At 38.8% G+C, this 26,985-nt stretch overlaps 1 protein-coding gene across 2 annotated transcripts in view; it reads right to left on the bottom strand.

The window, feature by feature from the left end:
• Nucleotides 1-4,189: 4,189 nt before the first annotated feature.
• The window catches only part of PAPSS1 (3'-phosphoadenosine 5'-phosphosulfate synthase 1), a 108,992-nt gene continuing 86,196 nt past the window's right edge, over nt 4,190-26,985 (bottom strand). For both annotated transcript variants that reach the window (XM_044224320.1, XM_044224321.1), the window contains exons 11-12: nt 17,927-18,156; nt 4,190-4,915 (exon numbers count right to left, since the gene is read on the bottom strand). In XM_044224320.1, the coding sequence (XP_044080255.1) occupies nt 4,777-4,915; nt 17,927-18,156 (369 nt within the window). In that variant the 3' untranslated portion in view covers nt 4,190-4,776. The remainder of the gene's footprint in view (nt 4,916-17,926; nt 18,157-26,985) is intronic.

Below are 26,985 nucleotides of genomic sequence, written 5' to 3'. Positions count from 1 at the left end.
GACAGAGTACAAGCCGGGAGAGCAGCAGGCAGAGAGAGAGGGAGAAGCAGGCTCCTGACTGAGCAGGGAGCCTAATGCGGGGCTCGATTCCAGGACCCTGGGATCACGACCTAAGCTGAAGGCCCACGCTTACCCAACTGAGACACCAGGCATCTCCCACTCATTAAGATATCTTTTGATGGTTTCCCAAAGTGCTATTTTTTCAATGATTTTCTTTTGCATTTGAATTAATCGATGCTTGTTTTAGACAATGTGTGTATTTTTCTTTTTTCTCTTTGCAAAAATGTACTTGTTTTCTTAATCTAGAAAACATAGGAGAAATTGGACACAAGGAGAAAGGGAAAAAATTATGACTGAATCAGGAACACTGTTCTGACTGGCTCAGATTTGTCTGTGACATTAATGTGTAGTCAGTTTGTTCAGTAGGCTAGAGAATGGTATTATGAAGCAAAGATTACACGGTCTCCTCTCAGATACTGGTATCTCTGTTTCTTGGCCAAAAGACTATGTCTTTACATATAATATTAATAATAATAAAGGAGCAGTGACTATAACCGTGACTCCAAAGGTAAGAAAATTGAGGCCTATGAAGCTGCGGGTCACAAAACCAACAAGGAATTGGTCAAACTTTATTCCCAAGCCTGAATGCTTAATCACAAAACTGTACTCTCCTTTAAGCTTATTCTTTGGCTTCAGCCAAAACATCTAGATATCTAAGCTTTTAACTTTTTCCCTCTCCAAGTTCTTTAATGGGTGCATTTGAGTAGCCCATTGGAATTAGCTCACAACGTATGAACAGTTAAATCCCTCCATCTGCGTTGATGTAGTACATAAATATCACACAAAATAGCACTATTCAACTCTGAGGCTGAAAGTCTTTTAGGACAAGTTTTGGGAACCCGGACCATGAAACCAGGTATCAGACATAACTTCTTCTTTTTTTTTCTTTTTTTTTTTTTTTTTTAAATTACTCGAATTCAGTTGGTTTTCCTTGGGGGAGCTGGTTGGGCAGCAAGGCCCCAGTGTGTTTACTTTTAGAGATACCTATGTCCTTTTGGGCAACTAGAGTGGTTGTGTTCTTGGAGAACACTTTTGAAAGAGGATAAGCCAGAGCTGTTGTGAGAAATGCAGAGAGGGAGCCCATGTTCTAGCTCCTTTCGGGGAGATGTCTTCCTTTTCTTGACAAAGGCAGATCATTTTAGATGCTTCAGTGTTGGGGCATATCTGAGAGATGAAGATCCCTGATGAAATTTTTCATGTTTCCTATTTTGCTCCCTCAAATCTAGGCCCTAAGTTCCCTGGGAATCCAGGGAAGCAGGAAGTCAGGACAAGGAGGGGGCTTGGATCTTCACACACCCTGCTTAATCAGCCTTCAGGTATGTATCTTTAGGGAGGCTTTTACTTCAGTCCAAAGAAGACTGACTGGGAGCTAAGTGGGCAGGATGTTCTTTGTTTAATTTAAATATAATTATATTCAAGACAAGAATGTGTGGAGCAGGGAATGGAATCCAGCCGAAACATAACCAAAGCGGTTTGTATATTTTCTAAGAAATATACCACACACATAAAAGAGGCCCAGTGGCCAAATACTTCCTTACTTTGTGAGCCAACTCACCCCTGGATACATCTGTGCTAATAAAAATAGACCATATGTGGGGAGCATGACTTCCGAATTTTTCTTGATAAAGTATCTGAATGCTGACTTCCAAGAGATAGACATAATTGCTCTCCTCTTGGATGAAAATGAAACTCAAATATGTGGTCTTGATTACCAGAGCAGAACAGAGAATTGACAGATTTAAAACATTACATTTCTGCCAAGATGATTGCACTTTCTTTTCCTCCGTCCTTTAAAAAAAGAATCTTTTTCCATTCCCTTTTCCAGCTGATGGATAGATAAAAATGGCACTGAGATTTCCAAGACCACTTGGCAAGAGAAGTTTGGTAAAAGGGTTGAATGTTTTAAAAATTGGTTTGTACTTTTTATGAAACAGGAAGAGGAAAAATTAAATGTCTGTGTGTATCAGAGTTGTAGAGTAAAGACACTCATACCAACCTGTGGACTAGCATCACTGGGTGCTTTTATTTTCTTCCCATCGAAACAGGAAGAGGAAAAATTAAATGTCTGTGTGTATCAGAGTTGTAGAGTAAAGACACTCATACCAACCTGTGGACTAGCATCACTGGGTGCTTTTATTTTCTTCCCATCTCTCTGGAACACACAAGTGTGTGGCCAATCCCAACGGCCCAGGCACCTAGAATCACATTTTCATCATGTCCCTCTTTGGTGGGCTGGAGGCCAGGGGGCACAGTGGGGACGAGATTCAGAAAGGACAATTACATGATAGGACAAAAAGTTCCTCTTTAGACCACATTTCACCCTAATGCTGTTAACGTCTCTTCATGTTTTCATCTTGATTTTACGAGCACATTTTTATAGTTTCGAAAGGACAAGTTTCCGAAGTGCCAAATATATTTTTTAATGTTTTCTTCTATATTTTAACTCTTAAAATATGCTGCTGAAATTTTAACTATCAAGATTTTTACATGAAATACACATTTTCCTCACATGTTTATATTATAATCAGGGGTTTTGGTGGCAAATAATAGAAATTCCAGATAATTTTGGTAGCAAAGGAATTTATAGGAAGGCTATTGGGTATCCTATAGAATTTGATGGAAAATGCCTAAGAATGAGGCTTAGGAAATGATCAGGAATGAAAGGAGGCTGGTATGGAGGACTCATCCAAGGTCATAGCACTAGAATATTTGTAGATGGGATATTACTTCTGCACAGGAGACCCCATCCCCAGGGATTCCCCTTCTACTAGATACTAGCAGCTCCCAGAATTTCAGCTCTACCACTGCCACCATGAAACTGTGACTCGTATGGTGTTTATTATCTAGGCATCACTCCCTATACATTCAACACTTTATAGGTAGAGTTTCTAAATTAGCCAAGGTGCTATGCTATACTTTAGCTGCTTGTGGTTGGAGAGGGAATATCTATGGGGCCCTTCAACCTTTGTAGACTTTTACATAAAGGAGTTCTCCCTAAATAAAGAGACCTAGATAATGTGGCACCAAAAACCATCAACTGTCACCTCTAATTGTTCCCATAAACATATCTATGCATATACATCACCCACTAGTGAGTATTTCTATTCAGTATCCACTAGTGAATAAACCTAGCCACTAGAAAGTATCTACTCATAGTCTCCATTCTATTTATCAACTTTCTCACTAACTGAATCCTTCTGTAATCCATTTTTACTTTTTTTTGTATTTTTCCTTCTATTTCTCTGCCCAGTGGCATTTTATTCTCATTCACCTTAATATACTATCTCCATGTATACTCTGCCATCTTTTTAATTTTTTTTAGATTTTATTTATTTATTTGACAGCGAGAGAGAGAGCACAAGTAGGGGAAGCAGCAGGCACAGCGAAAGGGAGAAACAAGCTCCCTGCTGAGCAGGGAGTCCTACACAGGGCTCAATCCCAGGACCCTGGGATCATGACCTGAGCCGAAGGTAGCTGCCTAATGACTGAGACACCCAAGCACCCATGCCATCTCTTTTTAAAGCTAAATTTTAAGAACAGATCATGATTATTTCATAGAGAGTATGGTTACAAATAAAAAATGCTGGCATCCCCAGGATGCCTAGGTGGCTAGGTGCCTATGTGGCAAATCAGTTAAATGTCCAACTCTTGATCTCAGCCCAAGTCTTGATCTGAGGATCATGAGTTCAAGCTCTGCACTGCACTCAAAACTACTTAAAAAAAAAAAAAATGCTGGCATCCCAACCACAATTGTATATCCAGCTTCTAACTCAGCATCTCCACTTGAATAGTCAACTTGAGGATATTCTACAAAAGCAAACTTGATACACTGCCCCCTCCCCAAATGGACCAAGTGTCATTCCTCCTAACTCCCTCTATCGGGTCTCTATTACTGGTAACACCACCTCAGGTGTTTAAGAATATGAGAGGTATCTGGGGAAACTGGTGGAGTTTTTGGGTAGACTGAGAATGCGTTATTCTCCCACTTAAAAATTCACTATGAAACACAGTGCAGGAACTAATTATTAGACTCCAGAAATGAAAGATGCCTGCAATTTCCCTCTTCCATCAGAAATGTCTCTCAAGTAGGAAAGGTTTCATGTAAACAAAACAAAAAACATCACATAAATAAGAAGCCAAAAAGTTTAATGTTATTGAATAATGAAAGTTCATTCGGGGCTTACACAGATCATAAGAATAGATAACAGCTAGCTGAGAGATCAATAGTTTATTAGACAGAAAGGAGAAAGCAGTTTATATTTTCAATGTAGAAAAAGAAAATCTAATTGCTACAGATGTTTTGTAAAATTCCCAAAACAAAGTCTAGCCAAGTTTATTGTTTAGTGATTTTTTCTTTTTTCAAGGGATGAAAAATGAGATTCAATGTGTATACTATTGGTTACAACTAATATAACAGCTTGAAAAAATCATAAGACAGAAGCATAAATATAATATAAAAAGACAAGATTTTAAAATTGTACTGTAGGAATATTAACTATAATAAGTGGAAAAGATACATTAAAACCAGCAGTGTGTTACACTAGTTCAAAACAAAACTCATAAGGCAGACCAAAACTGATGCTAGTTAAGGAAAGTGGTCTGTTTTTAGGAAGTGTATCCAGACAGACACCACCACAAAGAAATGCCAACAGTAATTATGTGGTCCCCTCTTGTTACTCAGTTAAGTGTCAAAGGTGGAGTGACTAGGTCAACAGCTTAAGCTTTCTCCAAGGATTTGTAGTATTCCATCAGCACAGTCCAGGCTTTGGGAGCCATGAAACCTTCTGGAGGCTTCTGGCCTTCTCGAGCAAGTTTGCGCATCCGTGTGCCTGAAATAAATTCATAGTCTTCGTGGCTGAAAGAAAAAAAAGAAAGAAAAGAAAATGATTTCCCATATTTAGAATCTTAGTGACAGTGAAACTTTTAAAAGTTTTTGTTCTTCTGTTCATGGTAGATAAGTTTAATGGGAAAAAAGTCTGGAAAAAACATAGTACTTGTAAAATGAATGACTGATCTGATTTCAGATTTGCCATTGAACAAAAAACACCATGCTATCAAACATTACCCATTTTTGGAACTTGGAAACAAATTTTAATTGAAATTTTTACTAAGATCATTGTATATTCACATGCAATCATAAGAAATAATACAGTGAGAGCTCATGTACCCTTTACCCAGTTTCCCCAATGGCAGCATCTTGCAAAACTATAGCCTAGTATCACAATCAGGTTATCAGTATGGACGCAACCTACCAACCTGTTTCAGATTTCCCTAATTCTACCCAGGCTCTGTGTATTTAGTTCTATACAATTTTATCACCTGTGTAGGTTCACGTATCCACCATAGTCGAGACGCATTAACAGTTCCAAAACCATGAACATCCCTCGGCTTGCCCCTTTACAGCCATACCCACCTGTCCCCCTTACTCCTCCTCCCCAGCCCATGCCAACTAATTTAGAAGTAGAAATTTACAAAAACAAGAAAGTATTAAATCCAATTTAACTTCCACAGATTGAAAACTTTTTAGGACGTCTGAATTTGAAAGGTCAAATGCATAACAGGGCATTAAGAGGAAAACGGTCATCGTTTTACAGCAAAAGCAAGTTAAGTAGCAGTAATTGATACTATCCCACTGATAAGATACCATAAAAATGATGTTCGTTTTTTCATCTTATATGCAAAAACACACAAAGGCCCTTAAACCCCTAAGTACTGAGCACCTATGGCTACAGTCTACTACGTAGTCTACTAGGAATTTCACCCTCTTCCCTCAAACAAGGAGAACCAACCTACATAGCAGACCAGGACCCATCAAGAGCTCTAGATCACTTAGGGCACCAGATCACAGGCTGTGTTTACTCCCAGTTAGGAGCTATATGCTCCCTCGCCACTTCATTATTTGTGGCGCTAACCTGGGGATCATAGATCATAAACTGCCACATGCTTCTACAGGGACGCCAAGTACGTGTTTTTAACTAATAATCACATGCCAGGAATCTACACTAAGGAAATAACCAAAAGCACACAAATGTTATGCATAAAGGTAGCTAGTTGAACATTGTTTTGGGATGGTAAAATATTGTAAATGACCTGAAGGCTGAAGGTTCTAAATAAATTATGATACAGCACTGAGTAAAATAATCAGGACACAAAACTGTATGTGTAATACAAATGCAATTTTGTTAAAATACAGAGTGTGTGGAAAGAAGACTATAAAGAAATATACCCAAATATTAATAGTGGTTATTTCTATATAGTATTATTACGAATGCTTTTAATTTTGCTCATGTTTTCTGTGCCTTTCTACAATGATTTTTGTCAGTTATCAATATTAAAATCAAATAAAATATCAAATATCATTTTTATAAGTAAAAGTTTATTTTAAAAAATATCTACCCAAAGTGAGTTTAAATAATTTTCAGAAATTTAACATTAACTTGAAACCTCAATTATTTGGCATACTGCCCTGAGGAGCAGATAAATAAGATGCTGCTACAGTATTACACTTCCTATTCTGGTCTCAAGGTAGTTATAATGGCTATTAATTCATACTTACACAGCAGCATTAACAGTTAAGAGTATATCTGGGGGCACCTGGGCGGCTCAGTGGGTTAAAGCCTCTGCCTTTGGCTCAGGTCATGATCTCAGGGTCCTGGAATCAAGCCCCACACTGGGCTCTCTGCTTGGCAGGGAGCCTGCTTCCTCCCTTCTCTCTCTGCCTGCCTCTCTGCCTACTTGTGATCTCTGTCAAATAAATAAATAAAATCTTCAAAAAAAAAAAAGTATATCTGAATGGTGCTAGAGACACAGAAATATTTATGAACCAGTGATCGGGTACTTTATTAACTTTCCTATCAGGAACTCAGTAAATATTTGGTAAAATATAAAAGAATGAAAAGGTATATGTACAGACAAATTCTACTAGTTCAATGTAGAACCACATATAGTCTTAATGAGTCACTACTCTTCATCTTCTGGCAATAAAGGGGGAATACAGGGTTTTTTATTGCTGTGGTGAATTCAAGCTACTTGTACATTCCCTTTCCTCTAAATCTAGATTACTCACACTAGAGATTTCTACGTGATCTTCATAATGATCTCTTCCATAATCATCTTCAGATGTCTTCTGACCTTGCTTACTTCCACTTTAGGCAGGGGAACCCACATACCACCTTCCTAACCTGGTTCATTTAATCTATTTAGGAGCCCTCAGACAGTGGGCTCCAGACCAAGACAGACCAAGTTTTGTGACTTCCTCATGATCCAAATCAGGAACCGGTTTCTGGTTTCTCTTTCTGCTTTTCTGATTTTGTCTGTGTGCTTAAAGACCCCATTGCTCATGCGGCTTCTAAACCTTGCAACTGGTGGTATGACCACCAGACTCTGTGTACCTCTTTCACCCGGTCTGGCCCTATGCCTGACCTCAACTGTCAGTTCCTAAGATCAACACGACTCTTTCCTGAATCAAGTCCTTCCTCTTCGATTAGCTGTTGGCCCCACTCCGCAGGGAGATATCCACACTTTAGTGAATGCCCCAACCCACTTTGAAACATTTCTAAAAAATTTTATTCTGGAATACTATACATGGAGGATAGCAATACAAAATGGTGTGACTCATTTCATCAGTCACAGGAAAATCACTTCTTACTGTTAAGCAGAAAAGTACTACTCAAATTCAGGCATGCAACATCTTCCCCTCGTCACCCTGCCTGCTTCCTATTCCCTCAACTACCAAAAAGACAGGAAGATATACACACGCATTCAGCTCAACATTTCAACAGCTCTCATCTGCTTAGGTAAAACCTCTTTTAAATCTCTATAAATTCTCAGTGATGATCAATAAAAGTGAAAGGTTAACAGATAATCCTTAAAAGATGGATCCAAATAGTTTCAATCTAGGGGCTATCTCTCGCTGCTCTTATCTGTTCAAGGTGCAAGACAAGTCAGATCTTCTAGAACAGAGGGGCCCATGCAGATGGCTGATTACCACAGTTGACACAGGAAATAAGCCAACATCTTTCTCTTACACAAATGACAACCCATAGGGAGAAAAAGAAATTGACTGTATGTGAGATATGCCTAGAAAAGAAGCAAGACTGTGAGAGGAGATTTCAAACCATTCAGTAAGGTTGGGCTTAGAAACAAGCTGTAAATTTATCAACACTAAAATGAAAACTGAGTTGGAGAAACCAGGTAAGCTCTCCAAAGAAAGGCGACTTAGTAAAAGGAAAAGCATTTGTCAAAGGAGTAGAAGGAAAACCAAGACGATATGGAGGTCACAGAAGAAGAGAAATTCTGAAGTTAAGACCACAGAGAGGCTGAGAAACATGACCATGAGGAAAGAAACCCCACTGGACTAACAAATCAGAATTTTTTTCTTAACTGAGGAATTTTAGTAGATGGTGAAGAAAAGAGAGAGTAGTAAACTGGCAGAGAGACAGAGTGGAAAAAAGATGAGATTTTTTTAAAGGAAAAGGTAGGTCTTAGCAAGCACTAACTCTATAGGTAGAAAAAAATAAATGGCAAGATTGAGAAAAGGGAGGAGGATGAAAGCCAGGAGAGAAATGAAAGATGGAGAAGGAAGTCTGGCATGAAGGACACAGGAAGGGGGGCTTGGACAAGGAGGAGCATCGGGGAAATAAGAAACAACCACGATATGGGGTTAGAAAAAGACGAGGCAAGTTAATGCAGGATGGTCTCAACCTTTTCAATAAAGATGTGAAGCCTGTCTTCAAGAGTGAGAAGAAGCTATTTGGGAATGGATATTCATAATAGAATCCATTAACACTGCTGATTTTGTCTGCAAGCCAGCCAGGTTACTGCTGAGGGGAGAGCCAGAGGGAAAGCCAAGAGGGTAGAGCGGTCCAGAGAGCTATCCAACTGTATCTAAACATCCTCACTCCAACCTAATGTAAAGTCAGTTCATTTAGCTCCAGAGGTTCACTGATTGACACCCTAAATAATCTTTGCTGAGGAAAATTAGGACCCTAGAGCTTTATGGCCACATTAATTTTTTCTTTTTTTTTTTAAAGATTTTATTTATTTATTTGACAGAGAGAAATCACAAGTAGATGGAGAGGCAGGCAGAGAGAGAGGGGGAAGCAGGCTTCCTGCTGAGCAGAGAGCCCGATGCGGGCCTCGATCCCAGGACCCTGAGATCATGACCTGAGCCGAAGGCAGCGGCTTAACCCACTGAGCCACCCTGGTGCCCTGGTCACATTAATTTTAAAGTCTGATTTCAACAAAGGAAACCTTGTGTCCCATGCACCAAAGTGCTGGTTCTTGAAGGCAAAGAGAAAGATGTGAGAGCATGGCTGTGGGATGACTCTGTCCTGACTATCTGATGAAAGGAAAAAAGCCAGACCAATTACAGCCCTTTCTCTTCCCCATGATGCCAAACTGTCTGGAATCCAGAAGTTTGCTTGCATTCCTTCTGAAATTGCATTTTAAAACCAAGGTCCCTGGGTACCTCTTTTCCTGACGCTATTTCACACTCCATCTGCCCTGCATGCCACAAACATTTCTTCATCACATGAAATGGGAGTTTCTGTTCCCACATGGTGGCGGTTCCACTCCACCCTGGCTACAGAAAACACATTTATTTTCCTCCGCCTCATACTTGTACTGTCACAGGATTTTACTTTTTATCAGAAGTCAGGTGCAAGGACCTGGCACAAGAGTCACATTACCCATAATCAAATTTTTCACAGTTCATCTTTAATTAGGCATCACCTTACAGAAATAATTAAAACAAGTGGAAATTCAGACATGTGGGGAATAGTCTAAAATTAGCTCTCCACTTTACCTGTGAGTAATCAGCAATCTGCCAGAAGCAGAGAAGGCTACTAAATAAATGACCCCGAGGCTTTCACTACAAAGCAATTCTAATAAGGCATCTAATTACACAAGTTAACCAATCTCCCATGGCACCTGAAAAAAGAAAACACAAATATGTTGGATTTTTTTTCCTTCTCAAAACCACTTGGTCACAGATTCTTACAATCCACAGATCTTCAAGAAAGAAAGGGGCTTAAGTGGCAGGGAGGGGGAAAAGCATGCCATTGAGCAAGCTACAAGCGACCCTGTGGGATGCACCAGCATCTTGTCCCATGTGGGATGTACTGACTACATGTGGCCAGCATCTTGACTAACTCCGAAGTACAATGACTCTTGGCCACTTGTTGAAGATCTTAAATCTTTACAAGCATCTGCTGTCTCTGAGTCCACATCTGCGGCCATCAGAGCCACCAGCACGAGCTGCTCCAATGGACAAGAGCTGGGGTCAGCAGATGGCCCATCAAGTGTATCTTTTGAAGGTTCATATTCAATTAGATCAGCTCGTTAAAAAATGCTAACTGGACAATAAGCAATCAAAGAAACAAAGGGCAATTTCTTCTCGGATAGAAAAATTATAGTAGTAACTTATAAGTGAATCTAAGAACTATTTTGGTTCTAATTAACTCTTCGTCCAACTTGAAAGCAGCTCATATATAATACTGTGTAGATCAAAACACTAAGAATTCTTAGGCAAGAGGTCAAGAGTCATTTCTTCAAAACCAGATAAAAAGTTACTTACGGCTTTCTTTCTAGGAACTAAAAAGCACCAGCTAGCATAATACATGAAAAATTTAACAATTTTTAGTTTCAAACCAAAAACCAACTGAAATACACAAAAAAAGTAGTTATCTGGAACCTACTTACCAAAATCCTTAATTCATTATGTTTTCCTCCCAGCATCCCAATCTTGTAAGTAAAAGCTAGAGAACAGCTCCTGTTAGACATTCAATCAAATAACGAATTTCCAGGACTGTCCTAAAAACCGTACTGAAGTCAACTCAATTTTCGTCACCAAAGAGGGACATGAACCCTCTAATCTACCACAGTGTAGATGAACGGAAGCCTTTAACTGAGTGCCAATGGACAGGTTTCAAAAGGACCCAAAAATATCTTAGTGGGCAAAATGGGGCTTCTGTGCTTTCAACCGGAAATAAGAGCATCACCATTTTCAACTGCTTCTGAAAGAAGTCTCTGATTACTCAGTAGTGGATTCCAATTCTCAAAAAAGCTAAACTCACACACCCTTAGACGGCCATCATCCACATCAAACTGCCTGGTGTGAAGTCCATGGCTGAACTCTGGCAGTAGGAAAACTTCCTCTCAGCACAGTGCCCTCCCCTCTTCTGAACAGAACACCAATGTTCCTGGGTCCTTCCAGTATACAGCCTACTTGGTTGCAGGGTATAGACAGAAAATATATTTTCAAAGGGTTTTTCAAAACCAATGACCCAAACAGCTTATGCATGCATGAGTTAACCAGAAAACGAGGTAAACCCAGGACACTGCTAGGTAACAAGGACATTGCTTTGACCGTATTAAGTAATTTCCTTCGTATTTGTCACCAGGATCTCTTTGTCTTGTGATTTGTTTTCTACTTTTGAGACACATGTGACTATCCCCATTTATTTAGAAGCCAGGACTTCTATTACTCTCAAAACATGCAGATCAGCTCCAAATATGAAAGTAGAAATTCTGGAGAGATTTTTTTAAAAGGGGAAAAAAGGAGTATATTTTGGACTTGTCACTAATGATGAAATAATTAAAAAGAATATAAGTATCCAAATATGCCAATATTCTTACAAATCTTTGAGTCTCAACAGAAGTGATTCTGCAACCTCAGCTCCCCCTCCCCAGGGTAAGCATCCTAGAACGCACTGGACCCCTCACTCAACCAACAAATTATCTGGCCCCAAATGTCAATAATGCCAAGATTAAGAAAGCTTGCTAAATGGTGTGTTGTTAAGAAAGAAACTGATTTGATATTGCTATAATAAGGAAATCCCACTCCTACCTCCAAAGGGGCAGAAAACACAAGAAAAGTGAGAAGATCCCAAAGTCACAGAAAAAAGAAAAGCAGATTGGGGGGGGGAAAAATCACAACACCAAACACAACACTGGTGGCTCCTCCTGGAGCTGTTTGCAGGTAAGTGAGCTCAGGGATGACACGGCACCACCCTACACTCTGAGGGGAGACCACAGCCAGGTCTCAACCATGCAGCATTTAAAAATCCTGCTGTAGAAACACTGTACCCCGTGTGTGCTGGACAACGGGCACAAGAGGTGGGACCAGGTATGACAGGCAGATGCTACCTAAGGACGCGTGTGAGCTGTGAGGAAGCCTGTGGGCCAGTCTTGCTCTGCAGCATCATGTGGCCTCCAGGCCCCCCACTCAGCCCTGCCCTGTGCACACAGCCACTGCAACGCGTCGCACAGTCTGGCACCAGAATGAACAAGGAGCCACCGCAATGTGTGCAGAGAGCTTCGAATTGCGTGAAAAGATGCTCATGAAAAGTAAGTAATTAAAAGCAGAATAAAAAAATTCAACTGTGTTATAAACTCAACTGTGTTAAATGAATGTACAGAAAAAGAATAAAATCAAAGCACAGAAAAAAATATCAAAGTACAAAGGCATGAGTGTTATTTTTAAATTAATATTGTGTTTTTTTGCCTTTTAAATGTTTAAAAAATTTTTTTAAAAACATGTGTTTGTTTTGTTTTCTTAGTTGGCTGACCACTGAGGGGATGCATCCTATTCATTTGTTACCACCAAAAATGCATCAGAGGCAGAGTACCCCACTCACCCAGAAAGAAGCAACCTTCCAGGAACAAAGGTTTGAGAGAGCACACATGACCGAGGCCTATTTTCCTTCCACCAGGCTGCTTTCCTAAGCACTAAGGGAAGTATTTTCCTGAGAATTGTCCCATTTGCTCTTTCTACTTATTCTCTAGCACTTACAGTTATGTCCCTTTATCTCATAAGAGCAGTCAAAGCTGGTCAGGGCTTTGGGGTAGAGAGAAGGAGCAAATCTTCAGCCTTTGGTTCAAAGTAACTTTGGTGTCCCTGATGTTAAAAATAATAAATCTTCCTCCCATATAGTTTATTCTAGCACAGCAGAGTTCTAATTGGAACCCTTATATTGTTGGTTACCTTTCAATGCATGGCTCCCTTCCCTTGCCCCCACTACTTCTTTCCGACATTACAACTGATTAAAAAGCCAGAACATGAGTACTACTGGGTTTCATAATGAAAATACCAGACATTTCCTTAGGATATTCTACCTATTATTTTTAATATTAACTGTGAGAGAAAAATAGTTACTTTTATTTTACTTCTAGAAAACACAAGCTTCTCATTTCTCTAGAATGTTTTCCACGGAGGGGTCTATGAAAGAATGAAGACAAATAATGTTACTACCACTATAGGTCATTTGCAATGAGCTACACTAACCAAATGATCTAAAATCGTGAAATTATCTGAATGGGTCTAACCTAATTACTAAAACCTTTTGAAAGCAAAGACTTTTCTCAGCTGGTAACATAAGGGAAAGTCAGGGAGATCTGAAGTATAAGAAGGATTCACCATGAAGAAGGTTCTATTGCTGGGATGGAGGTATCCACAGGAAAGAACACAGAATGGCTTCTAGGAGCAGAGGGCAATCCTTAGCCAACAGCCAGTAAGACGATGAGGATCTCAGCCCCACAGCTGCAAGGAACTGAATTCTGCCAGCAAGGGTCATCTTGGAAGTGGATTCTTTCCAGAACTTTCAGATAAGAGCCCAGCCCGGCTAGAAAACCCAATGTAGTCCACCCAGACTTCTGACCTAAAGAATATGATAATAAGTAGTACTGTTGGAAGCCACTAACTTTGTGGTCATGTGCTATGCAGCATTAGAAAGCTAACACAATTAGCAACTTGGAAACACCAAAGTGTAGCTTTAAGAGTCATCACATAGAAACCACTACAGATGATGAGCTTTCCTGTGGAAAGTATAGAAAAGAGAAGGCTATATCAAAAGCCTTGAGAGACGCCTACAATTGTTTTTTTAAATGACAGCAATAATATATGAATTAAGATCTACTCCAGCACTGAAACTATGAAAATACTCTATTGATACTGTGAAAATAACCAGATCACACTTTCCTCCACCTGTCCCTTCATTCACCCACTTCCATAAGGCCACTCTCACTCATGTAGTAGTTCTTATTGAGTCGCTACTGCAATAATCTGAACCATAATTTTGCATTTTTCTACCCAAATACAGAGATCTATTGCATAAAGGAAAAAACTTTACAAATAACTGAATTCTCTGTAAGTTTGTTTGTAATGTCTGAAAGAATGGGGTTATATCTTGTAGTCCTAAAACTAAATTTCCTTGAATCACTATTATAGCAAATATAAACTTACTTAACTTCCTAAGTAAAAACAGATGATTTTTATCATAATTCCTATCAATATCTTGCTTGAAATCTTCATAGTTTGTTTTTTTTTCCTCCCTAAGCCTTGTCTTACACTAGTATTTAATTAAATCAAAACCTACAAAATCATTAATTACATAAAAGCTGGCATTGAGGAACGTCCATTAATCAAACATAAGACAACCTCATATGTGCATAATTAATAACTGTGTTTTCTCACTACATCAAAGACTATCGCCTTTCCATAAAATTTTAATCACTTTCCAACATAGTCCCATCAACTTAATTATATTTGAACACAAATATAAAAAACTAGGAAACTAAGGCAGTTTTAAGGCTTCCCAAGTTACAATTTATTAAGATTTGGTAACTCAAAAAAATTCCAAGAAAATGAGCCACTCATGCAACTAATATAGAATTCATCACTGGAAAATCTTATGAGAACTGATGTAATTATTTAGTTTTTGAATGATTAAGAGAGAGACTTAAAGCAATACTACACAGATTTAACAAAACATGAAAGTTATCAAGGGCTTCCCACCCCATCAGTCAACTATACACAGATGGGTTCTGGATCCCTTGGGTGATGGAGTCACCTGACCATGCACGCGAAGAAACCTCAGTAATGAGACAGCAGAACAAGGAGAAGGGTAAAAGAACAGCTCAGCTCTAGTTAGTTTTTTTTTTTTTTTTTAAGATTTTATTTTATTTATTTGAGAGAGAGAGACAGTGAGAGAGAGAATGAGCGAGGAGAAGGTCAGAGAGCGAAGCAGACTCCCCATGGAGCTGGGTTTGTTTCCTTAACTCATCAGCGTGGAAACTCACCTAAGTATTAACTACTTAGCCACTGGCAGGATGATTCTATTTCTCTCTCCTCAGTCTGTAACTAATCATTACTTTCGGGAACGTTAACATCTTGTACACAAACTAATCAGCTACATGCTGGATGAGAAGTAAAAGGTTTCCCAGCCCAGCCCACCTCTGACACTCTATGTGTTACAAATTCGTAGAAAGTGCGGCACCTGGGTGGCTCAGTGGTGAAGCAGGTGCTTTGGGCTCAGGTCCTGATCCCAGAGTCCTGGGATCAAGCTCTCATCGGGCTCCCTGCTCAGCAGAGAGCCTGCTTCTCCCTCTCCCTCAACCTGCCGTTCTGCCTACTTGTGCGCTCTCTCTCTCTCTCTCTCTCTCCCCAATTAATTAATTATTTTTTTAAAAAAATCTTCAAATTTGTAGAAAGCAATGCTACCCTCCATCAAGGGTTCTCGGCTGGGGGGCTTTCTGAAGAACTGCTGGTGTGTAGGCCTCTCCTCAGAATCAGTAAATTGGAATCCTTGATGGTGGCCCTACATAATTTTAACCACAAAAGGGCAGGACTGTTTTAGAAACTTATTTTTTTTTTTCACTCTCCTTAATATTTAATTTATAGTTTCAGTTTCAATCACCTATGGTGGAAATATAGTTCAAGGTTTTACTAAAATTGCTTTTATTTTTCTTAAAATTCTCTTGTTAAAGCTTCAGAAGCATCCCTTTGGAAGAAAACGCTCATTTGCAACTCTCAATACACCCCTCTTATAGTTGCATTGTTTTTGAGATAGTGAAATTGCACCATGTGTGTGCACTAAGTGTATGTACACACACATACATATATATGCACACACAAATGACATACCCAGACATGTATGTTCTTAGAACAAAACAAAACACAACATGCCACGATTCAGAACTATTTCTACGTGTTGGCAAACGCTGGTCTTTTAAAAAAGTAAAAATGGTCTGCATTATTGCAAATTCTTCTTTTGGTGTGGTTCAGAAGTATGCTGGAATGTGGGCCACACTGCAGATCTTCAGAAAATAAGAACTTCTGTCTTTAAGCCCCCACCTAGGCCACAGGTACAGTTAGTTATATAAGCCTCTCCTGTTCATGGACTCCTAATCTGAGCTATAGTTCATCACTCTGAAAAGCCTGCTATCACCTAGCATTGTGCATTTGTTTTTCTCCAGAATTATTTAGACCATTAAATGGGAAGCCAATAAATCCCTTAAACGCCTCTGTAAATGGTAGTATTTCTTTACCCAGACAATTTATCATTTATCACAAGAAATTCAATGACACCGAACTTTATATTGCTTTTAGAAACAAGAAAATGTTTTAATCTATGAAAGATTTCTTTTTCCTTCTTGTCCCCATCAACAAAATGGGTCATACCAAATGAGGACACGGGGTCAGGGTCAGCATTAGTCCTGAATACAGAATTAATTGTGAAATATCACAGAGAAAGGATGAGGGCTCTCAGATTAAAGGGCTTTAGACCACAGCCAACTTTCACTTCTCACCTGTCAGTAGAAGTAAATGTAAGAAAATGTATATAAAAAATAACCGTTCTACTTGAACATGAATTGTAATTTGTGCTAAAAAAGTATGTATACTATATAAGGAGATGTAATGTGTACTAACTAAGCATTAATCAACAAAACAAGTATCTGCTAAAGTAGAAAAATAATTAGGTGCTACAGATCATGGAAAGAAGTAGAGATATTAGGCTAAGATGGAATCAGCTTCTCCACTGCCATCACTTTAGAGAAAAACCCAGGCCAGAGAGGCCCAGGACTCTCAAGTCACCAAGCAAGGACAGGGCTAGCACCCCCGACTTCCTATTCTAGGGCCTTCTACCACCACTCTAAATTTAGACTGATACTGTCTATAAAGATCAATACAGAAGGGCCATAGGTACATGTTCAACACTACCAATAATCTGTACTAAAAGGTTGTTCGTTTTTTGCCCCTCCTCTAAGATTTTTGAAGAAAGAAGTTGCACTCTTAGTGGTCAAGAGCACAGGCTTGGGAGACACGCTGCTTGGGTTCAACTGCCGGGTGCCATTTACTACTCCGTGGCCTTAGGCAAGTTATGTGGACTTTGTATTCCTCAGCTTACTACTGATCTATAAAGCAGGGATAACAATACCATAGGATATTGTGGGGAATAATTAATTTAATACCCAAAGAGCAATCAGGACAGTGCCTATCCCATAGGGATTGTACAATTATATTCTCTCTCACTGAATAGATTTTCTGGGCTTACCAGACGAATCATCACTAAGTCCCTTGACTCCTTCTACATGCTCTACACCATACAATAGATATGGCAGACAAAGAAATGTCAATACTGCCCTTAGAAACTACAAAACAAAATTCCTGAAATCATGGACCACAAAAACTAGATTCAAGTTTTCTTTAAAAAAGAATTTATTTATTTATTTGACACAGAGAGAGAGCAAGAGAGGGAACACAAGCAGGGGGAGTGGGAGAGCGAGAAGCAGGCTCACTGTTAAGCAAGGAGCCCAATGCGGGGCTCGATCCCACGGTCCTGGGATCATGACGTGAGCCTAAGGCAGACACTCAATGACTGAGCCACCCAGGCGCCCCCAGATTCAATTTCTATCTCTGCTTCTAACTGCTAGCATATTGAGAAGTTAGTTTCCTAGGTTTGGGCTTTCTCTGAAATGCGTACAATGAAGTCTGCCATCAGTCAAGTTATTGTAAAGCTGAGACAACGTGCCTTGGGAGCAGCTTAGAACACAGGGCATTCCCTAGATCTGTGAATATAAAACTTACTGTTCGGAGTCATAGTAGTCCATACGCTTCTTTTTCTTGTTGTAAGCTGCAACTCGAAAGGGAACTATTTCCAAGGTGATCAGGCCAGGGGCCATTGTCAGCACTTTGGCACCGTGGGTCGGCTCATACAGGTCCTTCCCTGTTTCTGGATGAGGCATGCCGGCAGGGTCCCGTCCAACAATGTAAAAATTGGCTCCTGCAACCATCCGTGCTCTGCAATGCCACTGGACCTGGAATACAAGTTTTCATATTTGGTAACTCTGCTTTTAGGCCAGAACTTAGAAGTAGTAAATGGATAATAAATACACAGATACAGATGGCCCCAAACTTACAGTCCCCAGCTTTATGACGGTGCGAAAGTAATATACACATTCAGGAGAAACCATACCTCTAACTTGGAATTCTGGAGTTTGCCCAGGCTAGCAATATGCAGTAGAGTCCTCTCTCATGATGCTGGGCAGGGGCAGTGAGCCACAGCTCCTAGTCAGCCACACGATCACAAAGGTAAACAACCCACACATGGACAACCATGCTGACCATTCTGTTTTTCATGTTCAGTATAGCATTCAATGAATTACATGAAGTATTAGACATTTCATTACAAAACGGGCTCTGTGTTAGGTGATTTTTCCCAACGGTGCTAACATGAGTGTTCTGAGCACATTCAAGGTAGGCTAGGCTAAGCTGTGATGTGTGGTATGTTAGGTGTATTAACTGCATTTTGACTTAACAGAATTTTTAACTTATGATGGGTTTATCAGGACATAACACCATCATACATTGAGAAGGACCTCGAGTATTTATATAATGAGTATCGTTAATATCATTTATATCATTTATATAATGAGTATCTCAACAAATTTAAATATGTCATCTTGGAAAGCCAGAAACATAACTGGCAAGCCCTTCCCACTAAAATCTAAAATCGAACACCATAAATGTGTATAGATGTTTATGCATATGTATTTATACATATTTTTGCCTCTTAAGAGATATGTAAATGTACATGTGTCTATATGTATGCTTGTACACAACCACAATATATCCTTTATATATAGTTCAAAATCTAATCTCTTGGAAGTCAGGCTAGCAGTTTATCCTTTGAGGGAAGCAACTGGAAGGGGCTTAATGTTAATGGTAATGTTCTTTATTTCCCCCCAGCTTTACTGAGAATAACTGACAAATAAAATGGTATATATCCAAAGCATACATGATGTGATAGTCAAATATATTGTTAAATATTGACCACAATTAAGTTAATTGAAACATCTATCACCTCACAGTTACCTTTGTGTGTATGTGTGAGCTGAGAACAATTAAGATCTACTCTTAGCAAATTTCAAGTACATAATATAGTATTATTAACTATAATCACTAAGCAGAACCTTCAATCCTCAGAACTTACTCATCTTGTAATTGAAAATTACCAACTTTGGAAATAAGAGCTGTATCTAATCCATTTTGATGTTAGCTCTAGGAGTCCCCAGTAAGGTTTTGTCTTTGAGACCTAGGATCCTGGTTGCTGGTAATTAGAGTACGTTCACTGTAAGAAGTCCTTGAACCATATAAAAACTTGTAAGGTATACACTCTTCTCTATTATATTAGAACGGGTTTAAAAAAAAAAAAAAAGCTGCTGGATGACAAGGATTTCAATTATATGAATCCTTACATACACACACTAGCACTGAGAAAACCTGATAGCTAAGTGACTCATACCCCAGATACCAGGTAAGAGTGAAACCAGGTGTTGGCTGTGACTCCATAGCTACACAGCATCCAAAACGAGCACGGAAGCAGAGACAGCCATACTAGCAAGTGTGAAGAAATAAAAATAATTCATTTAACACCTGGAACTATAGAACTTTAGAAGTTAAAGTAGCTATAAGAGAGCATCATTCTCCTTAACATACGAAGAAAATGATCACCCAAAGGTTAAGTGACTTGGCCAAGAAAACACAGAGGAAACCCAGGTCTAGAAATCTGGCCTCGGCTCCCTTTCAGCATTAAGCTCCACCACTCAAGTGATTTACACAACCATTCTGGTCTAGGTGAAAATAAGATATAAATGATGACCAACCACACAAATGTTGTCATTTGTTCTCTCTTGGTAGTTCATCTTAGACCAAGATATATTTTTATTGACATGGTTTAGAAAGTGCAATAACATAAGGACAATCCCAAACCCAACACTCAAACTGATTACCCTGAGGAGTTTCAGCTTTTTCAGTCGTTTCTACTGATTTTTACCTGTGTTTCTTTCTTTTTTTAAGATTTTATTTTTAAGTATCTCTACACCCAGCATGGGGCTGTGATCAAGAGTTCTGTGCTCCAAGACACTTGAGAATCACTACAACAGGCCCCTCTCCAAGAAGATCAACAAGAAATACAGCCAAGACCAAGTTCACCTACCAAGGAGTGCAGTTTCAATACCAAGGAGGGCAGCAGAATTCCAGAGGAGGAGAAAGAAAATAACGGAACTCATGGCTTTCTCCCTATGATTCTTTAGTCATGCAGTTAATTTTTTTTTTCTTTTTCATTTTTTTTCTCTTCTTCTGCTAAAAATTTTTTTAACTTTTAACCTTTTCTTTTTTAACGTTTTTTAACTAGTTTATCTAATATATATATACTTTTTCTTTTTTATACTTTTCTTTATTCATTTCCTTTTCTAATTCTTTTCTTTCTTTCCTTTTTTTTTCCTTTCTTTCTTTCTTTCTGAACCTCTTTTTATCCCCATTCTCCCCCCTCACGATTTGGGATCTCTTCTGATTTGGTTAAAGCATATTTTCCTGGGGTTGTTGCCACCCTTTTAGTATTTTACTTGCTCCTTCATATACTCTTATCTGGACAAAATGACAAGGCGGAAAAATTCACTACAAAAAAAAAGAACAAGAGGCAGTACCGAAGGCTAGGGACCTAATCAATACAGACATTGGTAATATGTCAGATCTAGAGTTCAGAATGACAATTCTCAAGGTTCTAGCTGGGCTCGAAAAAAACATGGGAGATATAAGAGAAACCCTCTCGGGAGATATAAAAGCCCTTTCTGGAGAAATAAAAGAACTAAAATCTAACCAAGTTGAAATCAAAAAAGCTATTAATGAGATGCAATCAAAAATAGAGGCTCTCACTGCTAGGATAAATGAGGCAGAAGAAAGAATTAGCGATATAGAAGACCAAATGACAGAGAATAAAGAAGCTGAGCAAAAGAGGGACAAACAGCTACTGGACCACGAGGGGAGAATTCGAGAGATAAGTGACACCATAAGACGAAACAACATTAGAATAATTGGGATTCCAGAAGAAGAAGAGAGAGAGAGGGGCGCAGAAGGTATACTGGAGAGAATTATTGGGGAGAATTTCCCCAATATGGCAAAGGGAAGAAGCATCAAAATTCAGGAGGTTCAGAGAACACCCCTCAAAATCAGTAAGAATAGGCCCACACCCCGTCACCTAATAGTAAAATTTACAAGCCTTAGTGACAAAGAGAAAATCCTGAAAGCAGCCCGGGAAAAGAAGTCTGTAACATACAATGGTAAAAATATTAGATTGGCAGCTGACTTATCCACAGAGACCTGGCAGGCCAGAAAGAGCTGGCATGATATATTCAGAGCACTAAATGAGAAAAACATGCAGCCAAGAATACTATATCCAGTTAGACTATCATTGAAAATAGAAGGAGAGATTAAAAGATTCCAGGACAAACAAAAACTGAAAGAATTTGAAAACACCAAACCAGCTCTACAGGAAATATTGAAAGGGGTCCTCTAAGCAAAAAGAGAACCTACAAGTGGTAGATCAGAAAGGAACAGAGGCAATGTACAGTAACAGTCACCTCACAGGCAATACAATGGCACTAAATTCATATCTCTCAATAGTTACCCTGTATGTTAATGGGCTAAATGCCCCAATCAAAAGACACAGGGTATCAGAATGGATAAAAAAACAAAACCCATCTATATGTTGCCTCCAAGAAACTCATTTTAAGCCCGAAGACACCTCCAGATTTAAAGTGAGGGGGTGGAAAAGAATTTACCATGCTAATGGACATCAGAAGAAAGCAGGAGTGGCAATCTTTATATCAGATCAATTAGACTTTAAGCCAAAGACTATAATAAGAGATGAGGAAGGACACTATATCATACTCAAAGGGTCTGTCCAACAAGAAGATCTAACAATTTTAAATGTCTATGCCCCCAACGTGGGAGCAGCCAACTATATAAACCAATTAATAACAAAATCAAAGAAACACATCAACAATAATACAATAATACTAGGGGACTTTAACACTCCCGTCACTGAAATGAACAGATCATCCAAGCAAAAGATCAACAAGGAAATAAAGGCCTTAAATGACACACTGGACCAGAAGGACATCACAGATATATTCAGAACATTTTATCCCAAAGCAACAGAATACACATTCTTCTCTAGTGCACATGGAACATTCTCCAGAATAGATCACATCGTTGGTCCTAAATCAGGACTCAACCAGTATCAAAAGATTGGGATCATTCCCTTCATATTTTCAGACCACAATGCTCTGAAGCTAGAACTCAACCACAAGAGGAAGTTTGGAAAGAACCCAAATACATGGAGACTAAACAGCATTTTTCTAAAGAATGAATGGGTCAACCAGGAAATTAAAGAAGAATTGAAAAAAATCATGGAAACAAATGATAATGAAAACACAACGGTTCAAAATCTGTGGGACACAACAAAGGCAGTCCTGAGAGGAAAATATATAGTGGTACAAGCCTTTCTCAAGAAACAAGAAAGGTCTCAGGTACACAACCTAACCCTACACCTAAAGGAGCTGGAGAAAGAACAAGAAACCCTAAACCAAGCAGGAGAAGAGAAATCATAAAGATCAGAGCAGAAATCAATGAAATAGAAACCAAAAAAACAATAGAACAAATCAATGAAACTAGGAGCTGGTTCTTTGAAAGAATTAATAAAATTGATAAACCCCTGGCCAGACTTATCAAAAAGAAAAGAGAAAGGACCCAAATAAATAAAATCATGTATGAAAGAGGAGAGATCACAACTAACACCAAAGAAATACAAACTATTATAAGAACATACTATGAGAACCTCTACACCAACAAATCTGACAATGTGGAAGAAATGGACACATTCCTAGAAACATATAAACTACCACAACTGAACCAGGAAGAAATAGAAAGCCTGAACAGACCCATAACCAGTAAGGAGATTGAAACAGTCATTAAAAATCTCCAAACAAACAAAAGCCCAGGGCCAGACGGCTTCCCGGGGGAATTCTACCAAACATTTAAAGAAGAACTAATTCCTATTCTCCTGAAACTGTTCCAAAAAACAGAAATGGAAGGAAAACTTCCAAACTCATTTTATGAGGCCAGCATCACTTTGATCCCAAAACCAGACAAGGATCCAATCAAAAAAGGGAGCTATAGACCAAGATCCTTGATGAATACAGATGTGAAAATTCTCCCCAAAATACTAGCCAATAGGATTCAACAGTACATTAAAAGGATTATTCACCACGACCAAGTGGGATTTATCCCAGGGCTGCAAGGTTGGTTCAACATCCGCAAATCAGTCAATGTGATACAACACATCAATAAAAGAAAGAAAAAGAACCATATGATACTGTCAATAGATGCTGAAAAAGCATTTGACAAAGTACAGCATCCCTTCCTGATCAAAACTTTTCAAAGTGTAGGGATAGAGGGCGTATACCTCAATATTATCAAAGCCATTTATGAAAAACCCACCACAAATATCATTCTCAATGGAGAAAAACTGAAAGTTTTTCCGCTAAGGTCAGGAACACGGCAGGGATGCCCATTATCACCACTGCTATTCAACATAGTACTCAGCAATCCTAGCCTTTGCTGGTATATATACTTTGTAGTATATATACACAATGGAATCCTAGCCTCAGCAATCAGACAACAAAAGGAAATTAAAGGCATCCAAATCGGCAAAGCAGAAGTCAAACTATCACTCTTCACAGATGATATGATACTCTATGTGGAAAACGCAAAAGACTCCACTCCAAAACTGCTAGAACTTGTACAGGAATTCAGTAAAGCGTCAGGATATAAAATCAATGCACAGAAGTCAGCTGCATTTCTCTACACCAACAAGACAGAAGAAAGAGAAATTAAGGAGTCAATCCCATTTACAATTGCACCCAAAACCATAAGATACCTAGGAATAAACCTAACCAAAGAGGCACAGAATCTATACTCAGATAACTATAAAGTACTCATGAAAGAAATTGAGGAAGACACAAAGAAATGGAAAAATGTTCCATGCTCCTGGATTGGAAGAATAAATATTGTGAAAATGTCTATGCTACCTAAAGCAATCTACATATTTAATGCAATTCCTATCAAAGTACCATCCATCTTTTTCAAAGAAATGGAACAAATAATCCTAAAATGTCTACGGAACCAGAAAAGACGTCAAATAGCCAAAGGAATATTGAAAAAGAAAGCCAAAGTTGGTGGCATCACAATTCCGGACTTCAAGCTCTATTACAAAGCTGTTATCATCAAGACAGCATGGTACTAGCACAAAAACAGACACATAGATCAATGGAACAGAATAGAAAGCCCAGAAATAGACCCTCAACTCTATGGTCAACTAATCTTCGACAAAGCAGGAAAGAATGTCCAAAGGAAAAAAGACAGTCCCTTCAATAAATGGTGTTGGGAAAATTGGACAGCCACATGCAGAAAAATGAAATTGGACCACTTCCTTACACTACACATGAAAACAGACTCAAAATGGATGAAGGACCTCAATGTGAGAAAGGACTCCATCAAAATCCTTGAGGAGAACACAGGCAGCAACCTCTTCAACCTCAACCGCAGCAACACCTTCCTAGGAACATCGCCAAAGGCAAGGGAAGCAAGGGCAAAAATGAACTATTGGGATTTTATCAAGATCAAAAGCTTTTGCACAGCAAAGGAAACAGTTAACAAAACCAAAAGACAACTGACAGGATGGGAGAAGATATTTGCAAATGACATATCAGATAAAGGGCTAGTGTCCAAAATCTATAAAGAACTTAGCAAACTCAACACCCAAAGAACAAATAATCCAATCAAGAAATGGGCAGAGGACATGAACAGACGTTTCTGCAAAGAAGACATCCAGATGGCCAACAGACACATGAAAAAGTGCTCCATATCACTCGGCATCAGGGAAATACAAATCAAAACCACACACCAGTCAGAATGGCTAAAATCAACAAGTCAGGAAATGACAGATGCTGGCGAGGATGCAGAGAAAGGGGAACCCTCCTACACTGTTGGTGGGAATGCAATCTGATGCAACCACTCTGGAAAACAGCATGGAGGTTCCTCAAAATGTTGAAAATGAACTGCCCTATGACCCAGCAATTGCACTACTGGGTATTTACCCTAAAGATACAAACGTAGTGATCCAAAGGGGCACGTGCACCCGAATGTTATAGCAGCAATGTCCACAATAGCCAAACTATGGAAAGAACCTAGATGTCCATCAACAGATGAATGGATAAAGAAGAGGTGGTATATATACACAATGGAATACTATGCAGCCATCAAAAGAAATGAAATCTTGCCATTTGCGACAACATGGATGGAACTAGAGCGTATCATGCTTAGCAAAATAAGTCAAGCGGAGAAAGACAACTATCATATGATCTCCCTGATATGAGGAAGTGGTGATGCAACATGGGGGCTTAAGGGGGTAGGAGAAGAATAAATGAAACAAGATGGGATTGGGAGGGAGACAAACCATAAGTGACTTTTAATCTCACAAAACAGACTGAGGGCTGCTGGGGGGAGGGGGGGGTTGGGAGAAGAGGTGTGGGATTATGGACATTGGGGAGGGTATATGCTTTGGTGAGTGCTGTGAAGTGTGTAAACCTGGTGATTCACAGACCTGTACCCCTGGGGATAAAAATATATGTTTATAAAAATTTAAAAAAAAATTTTTAAATAGTAAAAAAAAAAAAAAGAATAAAGTATTTCTTGGTATTTTGTGGATAAAAATATTCAAATACCAATAAACATGAAAAAGTACTTAAAAAAAAAAAAAAAAAAAGAGTTCTGTGCTCCACTGACTGAGCCAGTCAGGCACTGGCTGACTTTTGTATATTGCTGATTTGACTATTTATATTTCCTAAATGGCATTTGTATATTGTGTTTCTAAATGGCATTTGTATATTGCTGATTTGACTATTTATATTTCCTACTATGATGATGCTTGACTCTTACTCCATTTTCCTCATTCCTTATCCCATTTATCCAATAAATACAGTGATATCACCACTATTGGTGAAATCAACATTTGTCTGTAAAATTGGAAATACAACTGTATTTATCTCATACATTTTTTAAGAAAATTAATATACAAAACGTAAAGACTTAGAATAATACTTGGTATAAAGTACACAATAAATGTTAGCCATTACCATCTTTATTTTATTCCCCTCCTTATACAACTGTTTGTTTTTCCTAGAGTTAATAATTGTCTTGACTTTTTTTTTTCACTCACCTATTTTTCCATATACCCATATTTCTAAGAACCTTACACTACCTTTCTTACCGAGAACACAATTTAATATAATCCCAGTATTCCTTGCAGTGTAGTCATGTGGCAGAGTTTTGGCTGAAAAAAAATGAGAGCCCAAATGGTATGTGGCCAGTTCCATACATGGAACATTCAAAAACCTCCTAAGCACTATCCTAGTTCTCTTTCCCCATATGCTAGCTAAATAAAGAGGACCCCAAGGTCCTATCACTATGTTTCTCACTATGCAGCATTGCTACTGTTTGCAATGAGCTGTAATAGTCCTGTAAGAACAAGATGGCAAAACACAATAATGAAAGACTTTTGTTCTTCATATATGACCCCTCTTCCTCCAACCACTCTTAGATTCAGCACTTCATGAAAATTCTGGCCATTCCCCTCTGCCCCTTCACTGTAGACACACACAAGACCTTTGCTAGTTCCAACTCAGAATTTTTATCAAAGGGTCAAAATCAAATAATCAATGGACTACTTGGCAATTTCACTTAAG

The sequence above is a fragment of the Neovison vison genome, chromosome 11 (genome assembly GCF_020171115.1).
Source record: "Neovison vison isolate M4711 chromosome 11, ASM_NN_V1, whole genome shotgun sequence".
Lineage (NCBI taxonomy): Eukaryota > Metazoa > Chordata > Mammalia > Carnivora > Mustelidae > Neogale > Neogale vison.
The sequence above is the reverse complement of the archived record's forward strand: the minus strand, read 5'-3'. Positions and strand labels throughout refer to the sequence as shown.